This window comes from Oncorhynchus mykiss, chromosome 2 (assembly GCF_013265735.2).
Source record: "Oncorhynchus mykiss isolate Arlee chromosome 2, USDA_OmykA_1.1, whole genome shotgun sequence".
Classification (NCBI taxonomy): domain Eukaryota; kingdom Metazoa; phylum Chordata; class Actinopteri; order Salmoniformes; family Salmonidae; genus Oncorhynchus; species Oncorhynchus mykiss.
In genome coordinates this window covers 53,634,750-53,652,555 of record NC_048566.1, presented here as the reverse complement: position 1 = coordinate 53,652,555, position 17,806 = coordinate 53,634,750, and the positions used below count along the sequence as shown (strand labels likewise).

Here is a 17,806-nt window from a genome sequence, read left to right as displayed (position 1 = left end):
TACTGAAATGTCTACTCCAGAAATATGAAATTAAGGTACTTACACAGTAGTAGCCTTCATACATCAATGGAAAAGGTGAACTGTTCTGAAGTTCAACTGCAGCCTATTGTTTAAACCATGGTCCAGGTCGGATCACTAAATACTTAGCCATTTACAATTGTGAAGTACCTTATTTTTTGGCTGTGTCAGGAGTATGAAAGCGTCAGTCAAGTTATTCTGCTAATTATTTTAGATTGCAAACACTCTTCTCACTAATGACAGCATATTTTTACTATATTTTCCAGTAAAAAATAAAAAAAAAGCCTAATCATGGCATAACCCCTTTTCACAAAGTACTGTCTGCTTGCAATTCAACCACTACATCGTGCATATGCACAGTCTAAAGTTTGCGGGGCATTAAGCACATTCTCACATCAGTTTTTATTAATGACAACTTTTGCGTGAACTGGCACATGTTTGAGTAGATTTTTTAAAGTTACGATTTAAGTCCCCAGAGCACTACAACTGCTCCTATGCATTTATTATAACAAAGACCCAAAGGCTAGAAAGAAAGAAATACAATCCAAGGACATCATGGGGGACCACCAGAAACCAAAAGTGCCCAATTCAAAGTGTACATTTATGTTCAGATCCATCATGTTCCATCCTTCAGTTTAGAGGTAACATTTGATCAGTCCCTTGTGTTTAAAAAAAGAAAACGCTTCAGATCAATCCATTTATTATCCAGTTTCACATTCTGAATGATCAGCATTTTGTTTTACAGCAATCTCATGTTAGCAGTCCATGTACAGTAGCAGTTCTGACTGCCACGGTCAGAATATTTCAGTATTTAACACCAAGCCAAAGAAAATTGCACTTTTGTTCTACTTCAAAACAGGATATTATAGACAGGATTCAACATCCATCAAAAATAACACCAAAGAAACCCACAAGGGCAGACTAAACATCAACTTATACAGATTACTTCTTTAAATTGCACAAAAAAAATGCATAAATACTCATTACACAAATGTACAAAAATACTTGTACTCACTTTTTTGTTCAAATATAATCTAAACAGATAGATATTTTGGCAAAACTGGGTCATTAGAGGTTGCATTCAAAAGGTCCAAGGTTACAGACAGCATCAGCATTCTTGGACAGGTTTACAGTTAAAGATCAGAGGAAGAAAAAGAAAACCCAGTGCATACATTATCCATTCTGAACAAAGAAAAAAACAAAAATTACAAGTAACAAGATGTCTGCATCTACTTCGCAGGTAACATCGTAAGCAACTCAATCCAAGGTAATCTTCAAAGAAGCGAGACTAAGAATAATGAAAACATACTGTAGGGGTCCGCCGAGACCTCTCGCTATTATGGCAACATAAGCAATACGAAATGACAAAATGTTTGGATTTCTAATTCATGCCGAATACCTCAACATGGATTGATTGTTGAGTCCCACCCACATCCAATAGAGAGCAGCTTGATAGTTTCAGCACAGAGTTAGGTCCACTTCGAGAAAAGACTGCGCACACTTTTTTTTGGGGGGGGGGGGGGGGGGGCTGTACCGTCAAAGGCCAAAAAGTCAGATTGTCTTCTGCTTCAGATTGTCGTCCGCAACATGTTTCCACAGTCTCAAAATCCTCCTCTCCATTTTTCTGCGAGGAAAGCAACATCGGTAATGCACCTTAATGTCCGTTAAATAAACCGGATTTAAATTCAATTGAGTTCAGAATACCTTTACTCTGCTCTGAGGGGAAAAACAAAAACCTTCAGGTACTGAATGGGATCTGGGGAGAGCGAGAAAATGGTTTAAAAACAGTTTTGCAAGTCCATACAAATTAGCCAACTGAAAGCCTCACGTGTGAAAGCTCAAGAAATCATGACATGGGATGAGTCTGAAAGGGCACCCACCCTATTCTCTTCAGTGCACTACTTCCTATGTAGGCCCTTGTCAAAAGTTGTGTAGTAAGTAATAGGGTGCCATTTCGGATGCAGACAGTTTAGCTAGGCTTCTTGGGATGGGTCATACTTACTAAACACTTAACAGAACTGACGGGATTTCCATCCTGGTTGTGAGGTTTCAGATGGGGACGGGTACCAACGCATCTGGGGAATACAAAGCAGACTTAGAGGGCACTCCAACAGAAAAGCCCATGCTTGGGTCATGTTCCGCATTTGATTTATTAGACAAGGTAGTCTCTCCGTTGGTCCGTTTTCTTCCATGTGCTGCCTAATGAACACAACCCAGGTGAAATACTGGCCTAGTATTCTTCTGATCACCTTAAGAGACAATTACTTTCAGGGTTACCAAATACTTGGTTATGTGAATATTGCTTCAAACACTTTACAGACATTCAATTGTTACAGAGTATCCATTGTTTGTTCGGTCAATAAATCTGATTTACACAGCAACAGAGTGCTCCTTTTTCTTTATTCTCCCGGATAGTCACCAGTTGAAGTATCCTGGAGTAAGGAATGTTGTTTTAGCCACAGAGGTACTAAAAATGGGGAGAACAGCAGAAATAATCAAAAGAGGATCTAGTCTGGGGGTGCTCCAAGTTCAAATAATTGACTTTCACTGACAAGACATTTAACCTACAGTACAACTCCACACGCCAGAGGGCATTAGTGTCAGTCTACTCTACAAACCATCCACTGAGCTGTACAGGAAAGCTACTGTTTTCAGACCCAATTTCTGTAGCTTTCACCACATCGCCATTAGTTGTTTTCCTGTCTCCCATTGGACAGTGCCACGCATCAGACCTTTGTGTTCCAGCCAAGGGCACCGGTAGGAGAACACCAGACAATGTGTTCAGCACTTCCATACCCTGTGGTCATGTTGCATTCTTTTTTCCCCCCGGAACGCGCCCCTCAGAATGCCCCACATTCCTCGGGCCCCGCTGGGCTTGGAAAATAGACTTAACAATTAACTTCCTATGCAAATAGAATGAGAGGGAGCCTGTTAATGTATGAGGGAGCCCATCAATGAGCAGCCACCATTGTTGGGTCAAAGTTCAAGTAGCAGAGCTATTAGCCACAGGGGGAAGTTTCCCCCAAGGAACAGATAACAGGAGGCTGCTGAGGGCAGGGAAGCTCAAATGGAGTAAATGGAATGGTATCAACACCATTGCATCTATTCCATTCCAGACATTACTAGGAGCCCGTCCTCCCCAATTAAGGTGCTACCAGCCACCTGCAATACAAATCTAGGGGATCAGCATCTCCCCTAATCCTAACCATTAGCAAAATGCAAAACTGTCTCAAGATCAGCATCTAGGGGTAGCATCCCTCTATTCCTATCAACTGTGAGGGAGGTGGTTTTACTACAGTAAACAGAGCTACAGGGTGTACAGGCTTTTGTTCCAGCCAGCACTAAACAAGGCAGATCTAGCATCAGTTGTCTTTTCAATCATAATGAAAAAGAGGGAGGGTGAGGCTGAGCCATTTCCCAGATACCAGTGTTCACAAAATGTAGTTTTGGTGCTGGGCTGTTACTCGCCGTTTATCATCTATGCATAGTCACTTTACCCATAATGTACATATTACGTCAATTACCTCTACTAACCTGTACCCCGGCACATTGACTCTGTACTTGTAGCCTTGTTACTTAAAATATTTACTAATTTTTTTTATTTTTTTTAACTCTTATGTTTCTGAAAACGGCATTGTTCGTTAAGGGCTTATAAGTAAGCATTTCAGTTTGTTGTAGTTGGCGCATGTGACAAATAAAATCTTATTTGATACAAATGCATTGTAGTTCTCCAGGACCAAGGTTGGTGACTACTACAAATACAAAGCATCTCATAAGTGAACTTGTGGAATTTGGGGGCTTAGCTCTGCAGGCGCTACACATTACATAACAAAAGGCCCTCTGACCTAAGACTTTGATTACCTATGCACATTGAGGGGAATGAATGATGCATGGATGCCCTCATTCACCTCACTGAACTTTACAGTTCGCAGTTACTGAGATTTGACTGCACTTTCACCTTTAATGGTCTCTTTTGCAGCCGGCCATCGACATGATATACTGTGGTTTCCAGGAAGGTTTCCAATTGGTGTGTATTCCACAACTATTAAGGGAACAGTTAGTACAATGCCACCCATGGAAAACTGCAATTGAATGTGTGAGTGAGAAAAGACAACTGCATTCCCTTAAACCAGAATATTTGTAAAAGCAAAGGGAACAGCTACAGGGAACACAACATGCCCAAGACTTCAGGTACACTGTAGCCCTGAAGTACAGAGTCAGGATGATATGTGCTGGCAGGTAGAAAACAGTCAACCCCTACACAGCTTTGACCTTTAACTCGCATTGAGTTATTGCTACGGCAATTCGCAGGAATGCCAGAGCCAACCAAACGATTGGTCTGCTCACCGAGAGCTGGTTCGCAGGACAACCAGTCACAACCGATTAAAGGTTTACAATGAACATCATTTAGAGTCATACCACTCTAGTCACCAGAGTGATGAGACACATTCTATTATCTTACAGTATAAGAATGTATGATATTGTACTTGTGACAAAGCCATCAAAATGCATATCTAGGGGCGAAGCTAGCAAATTAATTTAATTCAGATTCCCTACACAAGAAACACCCCGTATTTAATGACACCTCATAATTCCATGTATCATACTTGAGGGTCAGAGTTCATTGTGAATAAAACAATGCTCTATCTGAGCAGTGCTGTCAAGACTGTCCTCACTCAATCGTTTTAGGAGGTCATAGAAACAGCCAAAACAGTGGAGCTGTTTTAGCTAACGTTTTACAGGACTTTATGGGCAACAGATTCACTCAACGACCAATGCATAATCCAACCTGAGAGCCAATTAAAAACAGATTTTCTCTGTTGTGATCTCTTAGCAACGAATCCCGTGCACAGGAATGTTGTTGTGAGGAATTTTACGAAAGGAGTGAAGCAGACAGAGGTAGGACCCTTATTTTACTCCACTGGTGTGGTTTCTTACAGTATGCAAGACAGGCAGTCAGCGGGCTTGGCAACAAGCCCTCCCAAATGCACAGAATGGATCCCCTGTCATGTTGAACAATACAGTGTCAGGTTGTGCATGTTTAAGGGTGGATAAGCTCACTACTGGTTCCTTATGGTCAGACGATTGAAATGGAACTATCAAGAATGATTATCCAATTTTATTTGGGATTGAGCCCAATCCTGATGTGTATCCATGCATGTTCCGCAATCATATGCTACACATATAGCAAGGGATGGTAAGAGAGAGAGAGAGATGTTGAAGGGGCAGTAGACCCACCGGTTGGTCCCTCACCTGGGCGTGGAGGGCTGCGGCAGCAGCGGCAGCGGCCGGGTAGGTGAAGGCAGCATGGGGGAGCCCAGGGGGAAGCTCCGTGGTGTACAGTGGGTAAGGGGCCCACGCCTCGGGAGAGGCCGGGATCAGTGCTGCCCCTGTTAGGTCATCTATGGGAAAAAAATATGCTCAAATGCATAGTAGTTCTGATATCAATTTGGGAATTTCTTGGAGGGGGGGGGGGGACAAAAAGTGGAGGGGGGGGGGGACGACAAAAAGATACCTTTAGCGAGATATCAGTTAGCTTCTTCTCATTTCAAAAGCATTTGCTCCCTTTTGGTGCCTAAATGACTCAGGACAATGGCCATGTTTAAAAAGTTGGAAAACGTAACTGGCCTCCAGATGATTTTTGAATTAACGGAATGTGTGTGAAATCAAGTTCCCAACCAAATTGTTCACACCTGTGTAAATATGTTAGAGCAGTGATCCATGAATAAGGGCAGGAGGATGTATTGGGTCAAGTATTCAAACTGGATCCATGTCCTGCTAGTCTGACTAGAACAATTATCTCTTTCACCGCGCCTTACTTCTGGGGGACCCGTCAATGAGGATGAGAGCCGAGACCATTTAAAGTGTGGATTTAACAGTGTTTGGGGGAGCAAAGCGCAGGTGCATGGGATTAAAAACCCTGGTGCTGCAGATTAATCAATAACCACTGGAGGACCCCTCTTAGTCCTGGTTCCAACAATCGAGGTGAATTTAATTGAAGTGAAACATTGTGCACTACCTAGTTGTGCCTGACCAGCCGAGATAAAACTACAATCTACTTGTGTAGAGGTGAGTTAGTTGATCCAGCATTGTCTGTAGTGCATATTCTAAAAGGAGAGGGGGGAAAGGAGGATTGGGGGAAGCCTATGTCCGCGTGGTGAGTGTTTCTAGGGTAGAGCCGCACACTTACATGGGTCCCGTGCAATGAAGTGTGCTCCTAGAGCTGGGTGGATATTTGAGGGGTTCGGTGTGGCCATCAGCTTACTCTTTGCCATCTTCGTGTTGGCTTTAGCGAACTCTAAGCGCAGGGTCTGGGGACTCTCGGGGTCAAAACGGATCCCCTAGAGAGAGATAGTGAACACTGTAAGGGGGTGGTGGGACTATACTCTGAGAAGAGGTGCAAAGTGCTCTTTAGTCTGCTCACATGCATGCAGGTCAAATTACTGTACCACAGCAACTCTTCAGAAGAGCCCATTGAGGAAAACACTTATAGGGAGAGGGGGTTGGGGGGGTGGTAGAGCTTCTGGTCAATATGGAAAAGGAGGCCTTTCAGTTGACTGGTTATACATGACTACATTAGTTGAACCATCGAGGTCAAATATATCACAGTAAAAACAGCCATCTTGTCACATTTCAACTGCCTTATGGTAAGTAGACAATTGAGTCTTCCGTAGTGGGCAGTCGTGACCCAACAATCTTGCATATTGGAATTGAAGTCAAGGTCAACATTCAGTTCCTATGTCAAGGTGTCAACCTGCAGTTCAGCATGAAAACAAATCCAAAGGTTGAAGAGGATTACTCAACAATTCAGGGATAGCCTCACGTCCACTTATTAATGGCTGAATGACTGCTTACATTTAATGCGTTCTTCGCAGCTTCAGCACCTGTCCGGTTGTCAAAGGTAACAAACCCGACAGGCTGGAAGAGAGAGCGAGAGAACAGAGCATCAGAGACAATACAGGGAGAAGACTGATGACTCTTAGATTGGCTAAAAGGTACACTGTTACATTTCCACATGCAAACAATGGTGTCTTAGCAGCAATAATGAAGGAATGAACCAAAGGAAACATCTACTATTTAGGCTACTAGAGCATCACTTGAAGGTATAAAATTGCAAATCTACAGTACAATCACCTACAAGCATCCTCGCTCCCTTTGTACCTCTCATACCTCACATATGGACATAGTCTCACCTGCTTTGAAGTCAACTTAATAAGGGATCCTTCATAACCCTGTAAATGCAAGTAAAACCACAAACACCATGTAAGTCACAAGAACACCGAACTCGACAAGCTGGACACACTTATTAAGCATGTCAATAAGGTGAATCAGGAAAAAACTAATAGTTTCAGACATTTGACAAAATATTCTGGCCTACCTTGAATGGTCTGAAGAGCAGGTAGAGTTCCCGTGGCTTGATATCAACTGGAAGGCCGCTGACAAAGAGAGTTCGTACCTGGAAACACAAAATGCTAACTTGAGACACACGCTACTAAAAAAAAAAAAAAAAAGGTCAGATGAGGTTGCCATAGTAGGGTATAAAAATCACAAGAGATCATCCAAGAGTGAGGGTCGAGGCAATATGCATACCCCCAATTTAAAACCTGGCTATGCTAGTTTTTATGCTTTTGAACACATTTTGTCCTGGCAACAGGACTAATGTTTTTGGGGTTCAGAAACCAATGTTTGAGTTTATTTTATATTTTTTAACTAGGCAAGTCAGTTAAGAACAAATTCTTATTTTCAATGACAGCCTAGGAACAGTGGGTTAACTGCCTTGTTCAGGGGCAGAACATTTGTACCTTGTCAGCTCGGGAATTAGATCTTGCTGCAACCTTTCAGTTACTAGTCCAACGCTCTAACCACTAGGCTACCCTGCCGCCCCGAGTGAGGCAGGCATGGGATTGAATGAAAAGAGCAAGACTTGGAACACCCTTAAAAGAAACAACCCTACTTTGATTCAAATGAGCTAAGTTTATATGTTCAATAGTTATAATTTGTCGATTTCCTTTTTTATTAGCTCAATAGGTCAAGTAGCCTATTTCTTATGTAGCTTCAAATTCCAGATAACACAACTTATGTCAGAATGCATGAAGAAGCCAACCAATGCACATGAGAAGCAGAGTTTACTAGCTGAAGCACAGACGCCTCAGAAGAGGTATACATTTGATATTGAAAGCGAAAATCTAGCAATTACAACTATCAGCATTGATACAATCATTTCAATTCACAACAATGAATACAAGTTGAACTTCAAGCTTAATTTGGGTACAGCTTTGAGCCTTTAACACTCACTCAGCACCTTAAAAGGCTACAGAAGCGTGTATATTGCCTTGTGTGAAGTCACCCCAATTGTTTAATTTCAGGTTTTACATTCTTACCTTCTGTAGCATTTTTCACTGAGGCTTACTTTAGAAAAAATGACATTTTCATAAATTTCACTAATATACAGGTATTCAGAGACTTCTGCCAATGTACAGCTAATCTGTGAGAATTTTTTTTTTGCACTAGATAGGATGAGAACAAGTGAACGCCAGGCTTTCGAAGGAATAAATGTGAACACCACCTAGGGCTCATATTAACAGGCCTTTTGGGGAAATTATGGCAACTTCAGCCAAAGGGAACTGATACTTGTTAAATTGAACCTGCCGATTAAACACAAGGGTGAATGGCATCTAATTTTAGACCAAATGGGCATCACAGATTTCAGACAGAGGATGTGAGGAATCAAGAAAAAAAAAACATTTAGAAAGGCTATTTCAGAACCTAGCCAAGTATATGGTCGAGGTTCCTGGACATTAAAAGGGAGGCTAAGGATGCGTGCACACACAAAAGGCAATACCAAGAGATGCGTTTTCCTTATTCAGGACAGAGGGTAATTTCCACCAATACACTGGAAATTACTCAACACTTCAGACACCATGAGTATATTATTCCTGGGAGAACACAATCAATTGATTTTCTAACAAGGGTAATTACGATAGCAGCACAGTAACTAACACCCATCTAGCAATTCAGAGAAAAAAGTTCATCTTAAAGCTGGAATCAGTAATGGTGAAACTGCCACACCAATTTCCGATATTACAAAGAAAACAACGAAGACTTTGCCCTCAGAAATCATTGCATGAGCGATAGAACAGCAGATTATGTATTGCGTTTAAATTTTTTAAACCACAATTCTAAAATGGTCCTCCCCTCAGTTTCATAAACAAAAAAAAGAAGGTGCTGGGGTGAACAGTGCGCCGTTTCCCGTAATGTGGATTCCAGCTTTAATGCGTGCAATGGTCAGATGGTAAATTAAAATACAGATCTCATTGCAGTTTGTGAAGAAATTCACAAGTGACATTTTGCACACATTTTCTACTCAAATTAAAATAGGAAATGGTTGACCTTTCCCCTAGGGCCGACACTTGGGGTAAGGATTTGATTGGTATGAGCAATACAGTGAAACTTCTCCCTAAACTACCAGGGGGAGCCATTACCATATTTCATCCTTTCAGATATCCACAAATGTTTAGGGTTTAGTCGTCTGAGATTGGGCTGTAGGCTACAGGTACTGCAGCCTTAGAGATTACCTGTACACTGGAGGATATTTACAGCAGTAAGCCCTATGAAACAAGAACAGTACCACTGGTCCAAAAGCTGACTTCAGATCACCGAGGACAAGTCTGAGGATATAATGACTACTAAATTTTGTTTATCCGGTAAGACAAAGCATAATGAACTGAAATCTAGGTGTTAACTTTGAAGTAACATGAAACTCACCAAAATAGTCATATTCATCCAATTATTCTACAGTCACTTAATTGGCTTTTGACAAGAGCCAAAAAGCATACAGGGCCTGTAACATTTCCATGAGCAAGGTCGCAACAGCCTCAGCACAATGGGTAGCTTGAACTCAAGTGGAAAACAAATTATTATACTGCCTCCTACTGGAGGATTTTACATTGGTTTTTGTAGGCGTAATTGCTTGACAGGGCTGGCAGTGGATTCAAGAGCTTCCACTGGACCAAAGCTGTGCAGTTTCATCACTGTAGCAATATATTCAAGGGCCAAGGCTGGACAGTAAACATGCAGATTAAACGATATACAGTACCCACTCAAGTTTGGAAACACTCATTCAAGGGTTTATTTTTTAAATATTTTCTACACGGTAGAATGAAGGCATCAAAACTATTAACACATGGAATCATGTAGTAACCCAAACAAAGTGTTTAACAAATCAAAACGCATTTTAGAGTGTCCAAAAGTAGCCAATCTTTGCATTAATGACAGCTTTGCACACTCTTGGCATTCTCTCAACCAGCTTCACAAGGAATGCTTTTCTAACAGTCTTGGAGTTCACACATATGCTGAGCTCGTTGGCTGCTTTTCCAACTCATCCCAAACTGGGTTGAGGTTGGGGGATTGTGGAGGCCAGGTCATCTGATGCAGCACTCCATCACTAATTCTTGTTCAAATAGCCCTTACAGTCTGGAGGTGTGTAAGGCGATTGTCCTGTTGAAAAACAAATGATAGCAGGACTAAGCGCAACCCAGATGGGATGGCGTATTGCTGCAGAATGCAGTGGTAGCCATGCTGGTTAAGCGTGCTTTAAAATTCTAAATAAATCACTGACAGGGTCACCAGCAAAGCACCCCCACAGCTCCATGCAGAGTTCCGGTCATCTACCCTGCGTCTCACAAAGACACAGCGGTTGGAACCAAAAAGGACAGATTTCCACCGGTCTAATGTCCATTGCTAGAGTTTGACACAAGTCTCTTCTTACTGGTGTCCTTTAGTAGTGGTTTCTTTGCAGCAATTCAACCATGAAGGCCTGATTCACCCAGTCTCCCCTGAACAGTTGATATTGAGATGCATCTGTTACTTGAACTCATTTATTTGGGCTGCAATTTGAGGCTGGTAACTCAAATGAACTTATCCTCCGCAGCAGAGGTAACTCTGGGTCTTTCCTGTGGCGGCCCTCATGAGAGCCAGTTTCATCATAGCGCTTGATGGTTTGTGACTGCACTTGAAGAAACGTTCAAAGTTCTTTACATTTTCCTGATTAAGACATGGTCAGTCAAAGTAATGGGCTGTCGTTTCTCTTTGCTTATTTGTGCTGTTCTTGCCATAATATGGACTGGGTCTTTCATCAAATAGGGCCATCTTCTGTATACCACCACTACCTTGTCACAACACAACTGAGTGGCTCAAATGCACGAAGTAAAGAAATTCCACAAATTAACAAGGCAAAGTTAATTGAAATGCATTGCAGGTAACTACCTCGAAGCTGGCTGACAGAATGCCAAGAGTGTGCAAAGCTTTAATCAAGGCAAAGGGTGCCTATTTGAACAACCGCAAATATATTTTGATTTGTTTATTTCATAGTTTGTGTCCTCAATATTATTCTACAATGTAGAAAATAGTACAAAGAAAAACCCTGGAATGAATAGCTGTCCAAACTATTGACTGGTACTGTACACAACCGTTCAAAAGTTTGGGGTCACTTAGAAATGTCCTTGTTTTTGAAAGAACATTCTGTCCATTAAATTAACATCAAATTGATCAGAAATACACTGTAGAGATGTTTAATGTTGTAAATGACTATTGTAGCTGGAAACAGCTGATTGTACACCTATGTAGATATTCCATAAACAATCAGCTGTTTCCAGCTACAATAGTCATTTACAACATTAAACATCTCTACAGTGTATTTCTGATCAATTTGATGTTATTTTAAAAATGGACAAAATGTGCTTTCAAAAACAAAGAATTTCTAAGTGACCCCAAACTTTTGAATGGTAGTGTACGTCTAAAAGGAATCCCCACTAATAGATAGCCCTCATTAACATTTGTCATTTAGCAAGACTTACAGTAGTGACTGAATACATTTTTATACTGGTCCACCATGTGAATCGAACCCACAACCCTGGACATGCTCTACCAGCCACGCCACACAGGACATGTCATTCAGTGCATTCGGAAAGTATTCAGACCCTTTGACTTTTTCCACATTGTTATTTTACAGCCTTAATTTAAAGTGTATTAAATTGTCAATCTACACACAATACCCCATTATGAAAAAGTTAAAACCAATTTTTAGAAATAAAAATGGAAATAACACATTTACATAAGTATTCAAACCCTTTACTCAGTACTTTGTTTAAGCACCTCCGGCAACAATTACAGCCTCAAATCTTCTTGGGTATGAGGCTACAAGCTTGGCACACCTGTATTTGGGGAGTTTCTCCCATTCTTCTCTGCAGATCCTCTCAAACTCTGTCAGGTTGGATGTGGAGCATTGCTGCACAGCTATTTTCAGGTCTCTCCAGAGATGTTCGATCAGGTTCAAGATTTTCAAATCAAGGATCTGTACTTTGCTCCATTCATCTTTCCCTCGATCCTGACTAGTCTCAGTCCCTGCCGCTGAATAACATCCCCATAGCATGTGTCCACCGCCACCATGCTTCACCGTAGGGATGGTGCCAGGTTTCCTCCAGACATGATGCTTGGCATTCAGGAAAAATAGTTCAATATTGGTTTCATCAGACCAGAGAATCTTGTTTCTCAAGGTCTAAGAGTCTTTAGGTGCTGTCTGGCCACTACCATGAAGGCCTAACTGGTGGAGTGCTGAAGAGATGGGAGAACATTCCAGAAGGGCAACCATCTCCACGTAGGAACGCTGGAGCTCTGTCAGTGACCAACACCTCCCTGACCAAGGCCCTTCTCCCCCGATTGCTCAGTTTGGCTGGGCGGCCAGCTCTAGGGAGAGTATTGGTGGTCCTTAACTTCTTCCATTGAAGAATAATGGACACTTCTTGGGGACTATCAATACTGCAGAAATGTTTTGGCACAGTTCTGGGGAAGGGTACCTCGACACAATCCTGTCTGAGCTCTACGGACAATTCCTTCAACCTCATGGCTTGATTTTTGCTCTGACATGCACTGTCAACTGTGGGACCCTATATAGGACAGGCATGTGCCTTTCCAAATATATTTGCACAATGTCTAAAAACCTTTTTTGCTTTGTCATTATGGGGTGTTGTGTAGATTAAAATGTATAAAGTTATCAATTTTAGAATGAGGCAGTATTGTAACAACTTGGAAAAAGTCAAGTGGTCTAAACTTTCCGAAGGCACTGTATATCACATTGAAGCCACAATCTCAAATTAATTTAGCCAAACAGCAGTATCACCACTTTTTTACTATAAAGCTAAGAGATGGGGCTGGAGAAACTACTCAAATTCATAGATTGAGCTATGGATGCAAATAATGAAAATCCATGAGTTCAAGTTTAACACACTGAAGCTAACAGTATAAATGGTTTACAATGGAGTAAAACATTTCAATTTTCATGGGGTAATAGTTGTCCTATTAAAGCTCATTCGGCATAGCCTACATTAATTTGTTTTAACCTTTATTTAACTAGGCAAGTCAGTTAAGAACATTCTTATTTTCAATGACGGCCCAAACTGCCTGTTCAGGGGCAGAACGACAGATTTGTACCTTGTCAGCTCGGGGATTTGAATTTGCAACCTTTACTAGTCCAACGCTCTAACCACTAGGCTAACCTGCCGCCCCAAATAAGTCTTCAAGAAACTATGGGAATATTTAATTATAAACTGGGTAGTTCAAGGACTTAATGCTAATTGGCTGACAGCCGTGGTATACCACAGGTATGACAAAACATTTGTTACTTTGGTAACCAGTTTATAATAGCAATAAGTCACCTTGCCAAGGGCTGTATCCAGGCATTCAGCGTTGCGTCGTGTGTAAAAACAGCCCATACCCCCTGTGCCTTATTGCTTAAATGACCATTGAATAGCAGTAATTGCAGAATGTTCCAGTTGGCCTACTTGTAGATTATGTGCAGTGTGTATTTTGATTATGCATTACCCTCCCCATAGTAGTGAAGCAGCCTCCAAAACACGCTGTATTTAATAAAAACGCAGTTGCAGCCAATTCATGCTTTAAAAAATATTGGGGAATCAAATGTTCAGCAATTAAGGTCTCAATTAGGAATGGAAGACTAAGCTGAACATACATCCCACACAATCGAAATTCAACCTTTTTTTTCTGAAATGCTCTCAAGGTCAAGGTTGACTAATAAAACGATGAGATTTCCACTGTTTGCAAATAATATTTCGACTTCAGAAATCCTCCCTTTAGTTTGTAAGTATTGAACTCTCGTAAACTCTGCCTTTACAAGACGAAAAAATTGTAACTCACATTGAAGCAATGTGGTTTGATCGCAGGCTGGCTTTCCCACAAGGTAGCCAGTCCTACGTTACAGGTGTGTCGCATAGTGTCAATCCACCTAAAGAGTCAAATGCGATGCTAAAAGGCAACGTGTTTTTGGTATATTGACTTGGTCAAAAATAAAACAAAGTACTATGTTGAAGTGTGAAAACCGTGAATTCGGAGTAATTTCTTTAAAAGTAGCCTCATTCCTACTTTCAAATCCAACATTTGGATTTATATGGCGCAATTTAAAAGGCCTACAGACGTGTAAGATACAACGAAGGTAGGCTACAAAGGAAGATACATGCGCTACAAGTTTACACACTATGCAAATCAGTCTTAAAAATGGAATAAGACTTCTTGGAATCCTCAGACCTGAAAAAAAGCGATAAACACAACTGACACGCTCAATAAAAATGTGCGCAACAAAACACCAAGGACTAATCTTCCCCTTACCTCCTCTTCCAAGGATACAACATTGTTGTTCGGCTCAGAATCAGATTTGAGACTCATTATGTGACTTTTGCGCTTCTTTGTATAAGACAAAAGTATGTTTTCCCTGTTGGTAGATTTCTCTGAAGTGCTTTAAAGTTGCGGAAGAAATCTTGGTGCCGTTTCGTGAGACTGCAGTAAAAGGGTGACCAGGTGAAGCCGTGCTGGAAAGCCAAAAGTATCCAAGGAACCACAAAATAAGTTAAACTAAAGGTGAAATAGTGGATAGGTGCACTGTGAAGGTGAGAGAAAGGTTAAAAAAACAAGTGCTCTTGTTTCCCCCTTGCTCACATCAAGCTCGTTTACGTCAAAATGAAATAAAGAATTTAAAAAAATCGACCTAGGAAAATCTTTAACGTGAGGTGTCCACGCCGTTGTCCCTCGTCCTCTGCTTTGCAATTTGCTCATCAATTACATTAAAAGCCAAAGCGAATGACTTGCACTCATCTCTGATAGCTCTCAGCTTGTCCAACAAAGCCCAACCCACTCCACCACGGTCAATCACAGCTACTTCAAAAAGGAAAATGAAAGGTCCAATGCAGGCGTTTTTATCTTGACATCAAATCATGTCTGGGTAACAATTAAGTACCTTACTGCGATTGTTTTCAATTGGTCAAAAATAAACAAAAAAAAAAGATTTTTAGCAATATCAATTTCTCAAGCTATAATTTTGCTAGGAGTGTCTAGACATTTTTTTTCAAAGTACAATCCACGTTATTACAAAAAATCCGATTTACCGTCATTTGATTTTAGTAGCTTATTTCGTTTAACATATTTTGAAGTAAATACTAATTTTGTCACATTTATGTGGTAAAAAGGGGGCAGTACACCAACATTTGAAATGTACTGAATTTTATTGAGAGAAAAAAAGCGATTCATCCATTGATCCTAAGAGACATTACCAAAAATGTGGCTCAGTTTCCATTAGTTACTTACTCCACAGCCAGCTTTAGCGTCACTAGTAGTGGAGCGGTAGGGTCTATGGCAGGATGCTTAAAACATTATGTCCAAATCCTCAGTCCCTTCAAACAAAATGTTATAGCAACCCAAATACCACAACAAGTTGCACATATAGAATATTGGAGGATATTATCGATGTTCTGGTATTTATATACTGAAGAAAATCTAAACGCAACATGCAATAATTTCAAGTGAGTTAGAATTCATATAAGGAAATCAGTCCATTTAAATAAATTCATTCGGCCCTAATCTATGGATTTCACATGGCTGGGCAGGGGCGCAGCCATGGTGGGCCTGGTAGGGCATAGGTCCACCCACTGGGGAGCCAGACTGTATATCTAGTCAAAATCACTGATACATGTCCCCATCCACCTTCTGAGGTTATGTATAATTTAATATTATGTCTCCAGAGAAACCTGGATTATAATATATACTTAAAAAAATATTTACCCCCAGAATAACTACTTTTCTGAGAATTACACACCAATACAGCTCTCTATGTATATTCAGTTGTATCAACTTTGTCTACCATTGGCAGATTTTTAAATGCACAAAAATAAGATAATTTTTGTTTTGCAGACAGTCATACGATCAGGTCAAAATCACTGATACAGGTCTCCCTCCACCCTCTGGTGGTATGGATAACTTGTCATTATGTCTCCAGATTAAAATAAAGGTAATATTTATCAAATTACTATAGGTGGAATAAGGTGTTTTTGTTTGGTGTCAAAATGACCCCAGTATGAGGGTTAATAAAATGCTTCTTTGCACATAATTGATTAATGGGAAAAGAATGAGAAACTCTCATATATTATTGAATACTATTACAAACATTATAACAAACAAAAATATTTACTGTAAATAGTGATTATTATAATGTCGATATTAATAGTTTAGACAATAAACTGTGAGAGCTCCCCCTTTCTGATGGCAGAGTAGGCCTATGTAATATCTTTGTGTACTTCTTAAAAATAATAGTGCTTAGGTTTAGAGAATACTGTATAAATGTAAGTTTTATGTTTTTCAATTTGTTTTTAATGCTATTCACAAAAAGTCTTCAAAGATGGTTGCATTGCTTTATTGTCTAATTCTATAGGTTAAGCCGAATTTGCCCAAGATTATCAATGCAGAAAGAAAACAATGTAAAATAATATAATGCTCTATATGCATTTTGCGATTTTATTTCATTTACATGTTTTATTTGTGTAATATATGAAAGGGGATGAAAAGGAATAAAACAAATTGGTTGAATAACACATTCTATAACAATAATTATTTGATTTCTTCCCCCCATTCATTAAAAACACGTTCTAAAAAAACTAAATAAGAAGACTAAAGAAGGACCTCCCAAGTTTTCCATCTCGACAATGCATAATATCAGTTAAGAGGTTACAATTAGTGCCTCATGTTTTCTTTGCCTGTGATTAACCCTGTCCTGGGCTGCACCCTGCATGCTGTGTGGTGCAGAATTAGCTGCTAATGAAGCGTTCAAGGGGAGGCTCCATCTCTGATGACGAATCCCAGACCTCCAGAGGTCTTGATACGGAGCAAAACAACAGCTAACACCCCAGCACCAGTTCAGCCAAAAGCGGGGAGAGGGCGGAAACTTGTGCCCTGCCCTCCCTCCCTGCACTAATCTCAATTTCTCCCCAATGATGGCCCCTGGTCCTGCCCATAGAGATAGATAGATGACTCCAGTGCCCAAAAGCCTGTTTTAGCATGGCCAGTGCCATTAAGGACTTTCACCATTTTGAAGTAGTCAACTTCCTATGGGTTAAGGAAGGATCACATGATTCCATCCAGGTCACCAGGGGGATCAGACAATTAATTATACTTGTGAGGAAACATTCCATAACCGCATGTGGCAGTAAGTCGCCAACCTTGGCTTTATACCTGTTCAAACAACACACTATAGGTGGCAGAGTGAACCCTTTCAGTTTTTTTGACAACTCATAGAAATAGTAGAAGAAGAAAATGGACTACTTCAAAATGGAGATGGCCTCAATGGAGACCATGCTCTCACAAACGCCATAATAGGACAGATACAATGATGTAAGTCTATGGTCCTGCATCAATTCCCGTAGGTGTCGGTGAAAATGTTTTGTACAGATCT

The 17,806-nt window shown here is 40.6% G+C and overlaps 1 protein-coding gene across 4 annotated transcripts; it reads right to left on the bottom strand.

The window, feature by feature from the left end:
* Positions 1-701: 701 nt before the first annotated feature.
* On the bottom strand, positions 702-15,251 carry rbpms2a (RNA binding protein, mRNA processing factor 2a). Of its 4 annotated transcripts, none has more exons than XR_005037045.1 (9): positions 14,698-15,251; positions 7,397-7,474; positions 7,212-7,250; positions 6,874-6,936; positions 6,209-6,359; positions 5,257-5,420; positions 2,021-2,093; positions 1,723-1,774; positions 702-1,642 (listed from the first exon to the last, which is right to left on the bottom strand). XR_005037045.1 is itself a non-coding variant. In XM_036950411.1 (8 exons), the coding sequence occupies exons 1-7, from the start codon at positions 14,752-14,754 to the stop codon at positions 2,028-2,030; spliced, it is 618 nt and encodes a 205-aa protein (XP_036806306.1). In that variant the 5' UTR covers positions 14,755-15,251; the 3' UTR covers positions 702-1,774; positions 2,021-2,027. The 4 variants fall into 4 exon arrangements, 2 of the variants coding, with proteins under 2 accessions (XP_036806306.1, XP_021420615.1); XR_005037046.1 differs by having other exon boundaries at positions 5,272-5,420; XM_036950411.1 differs by having other exon boundaries at positions 702-1,774.
* Positions 15,252-17,806: the final 2,555 nt, after the last annotated feature.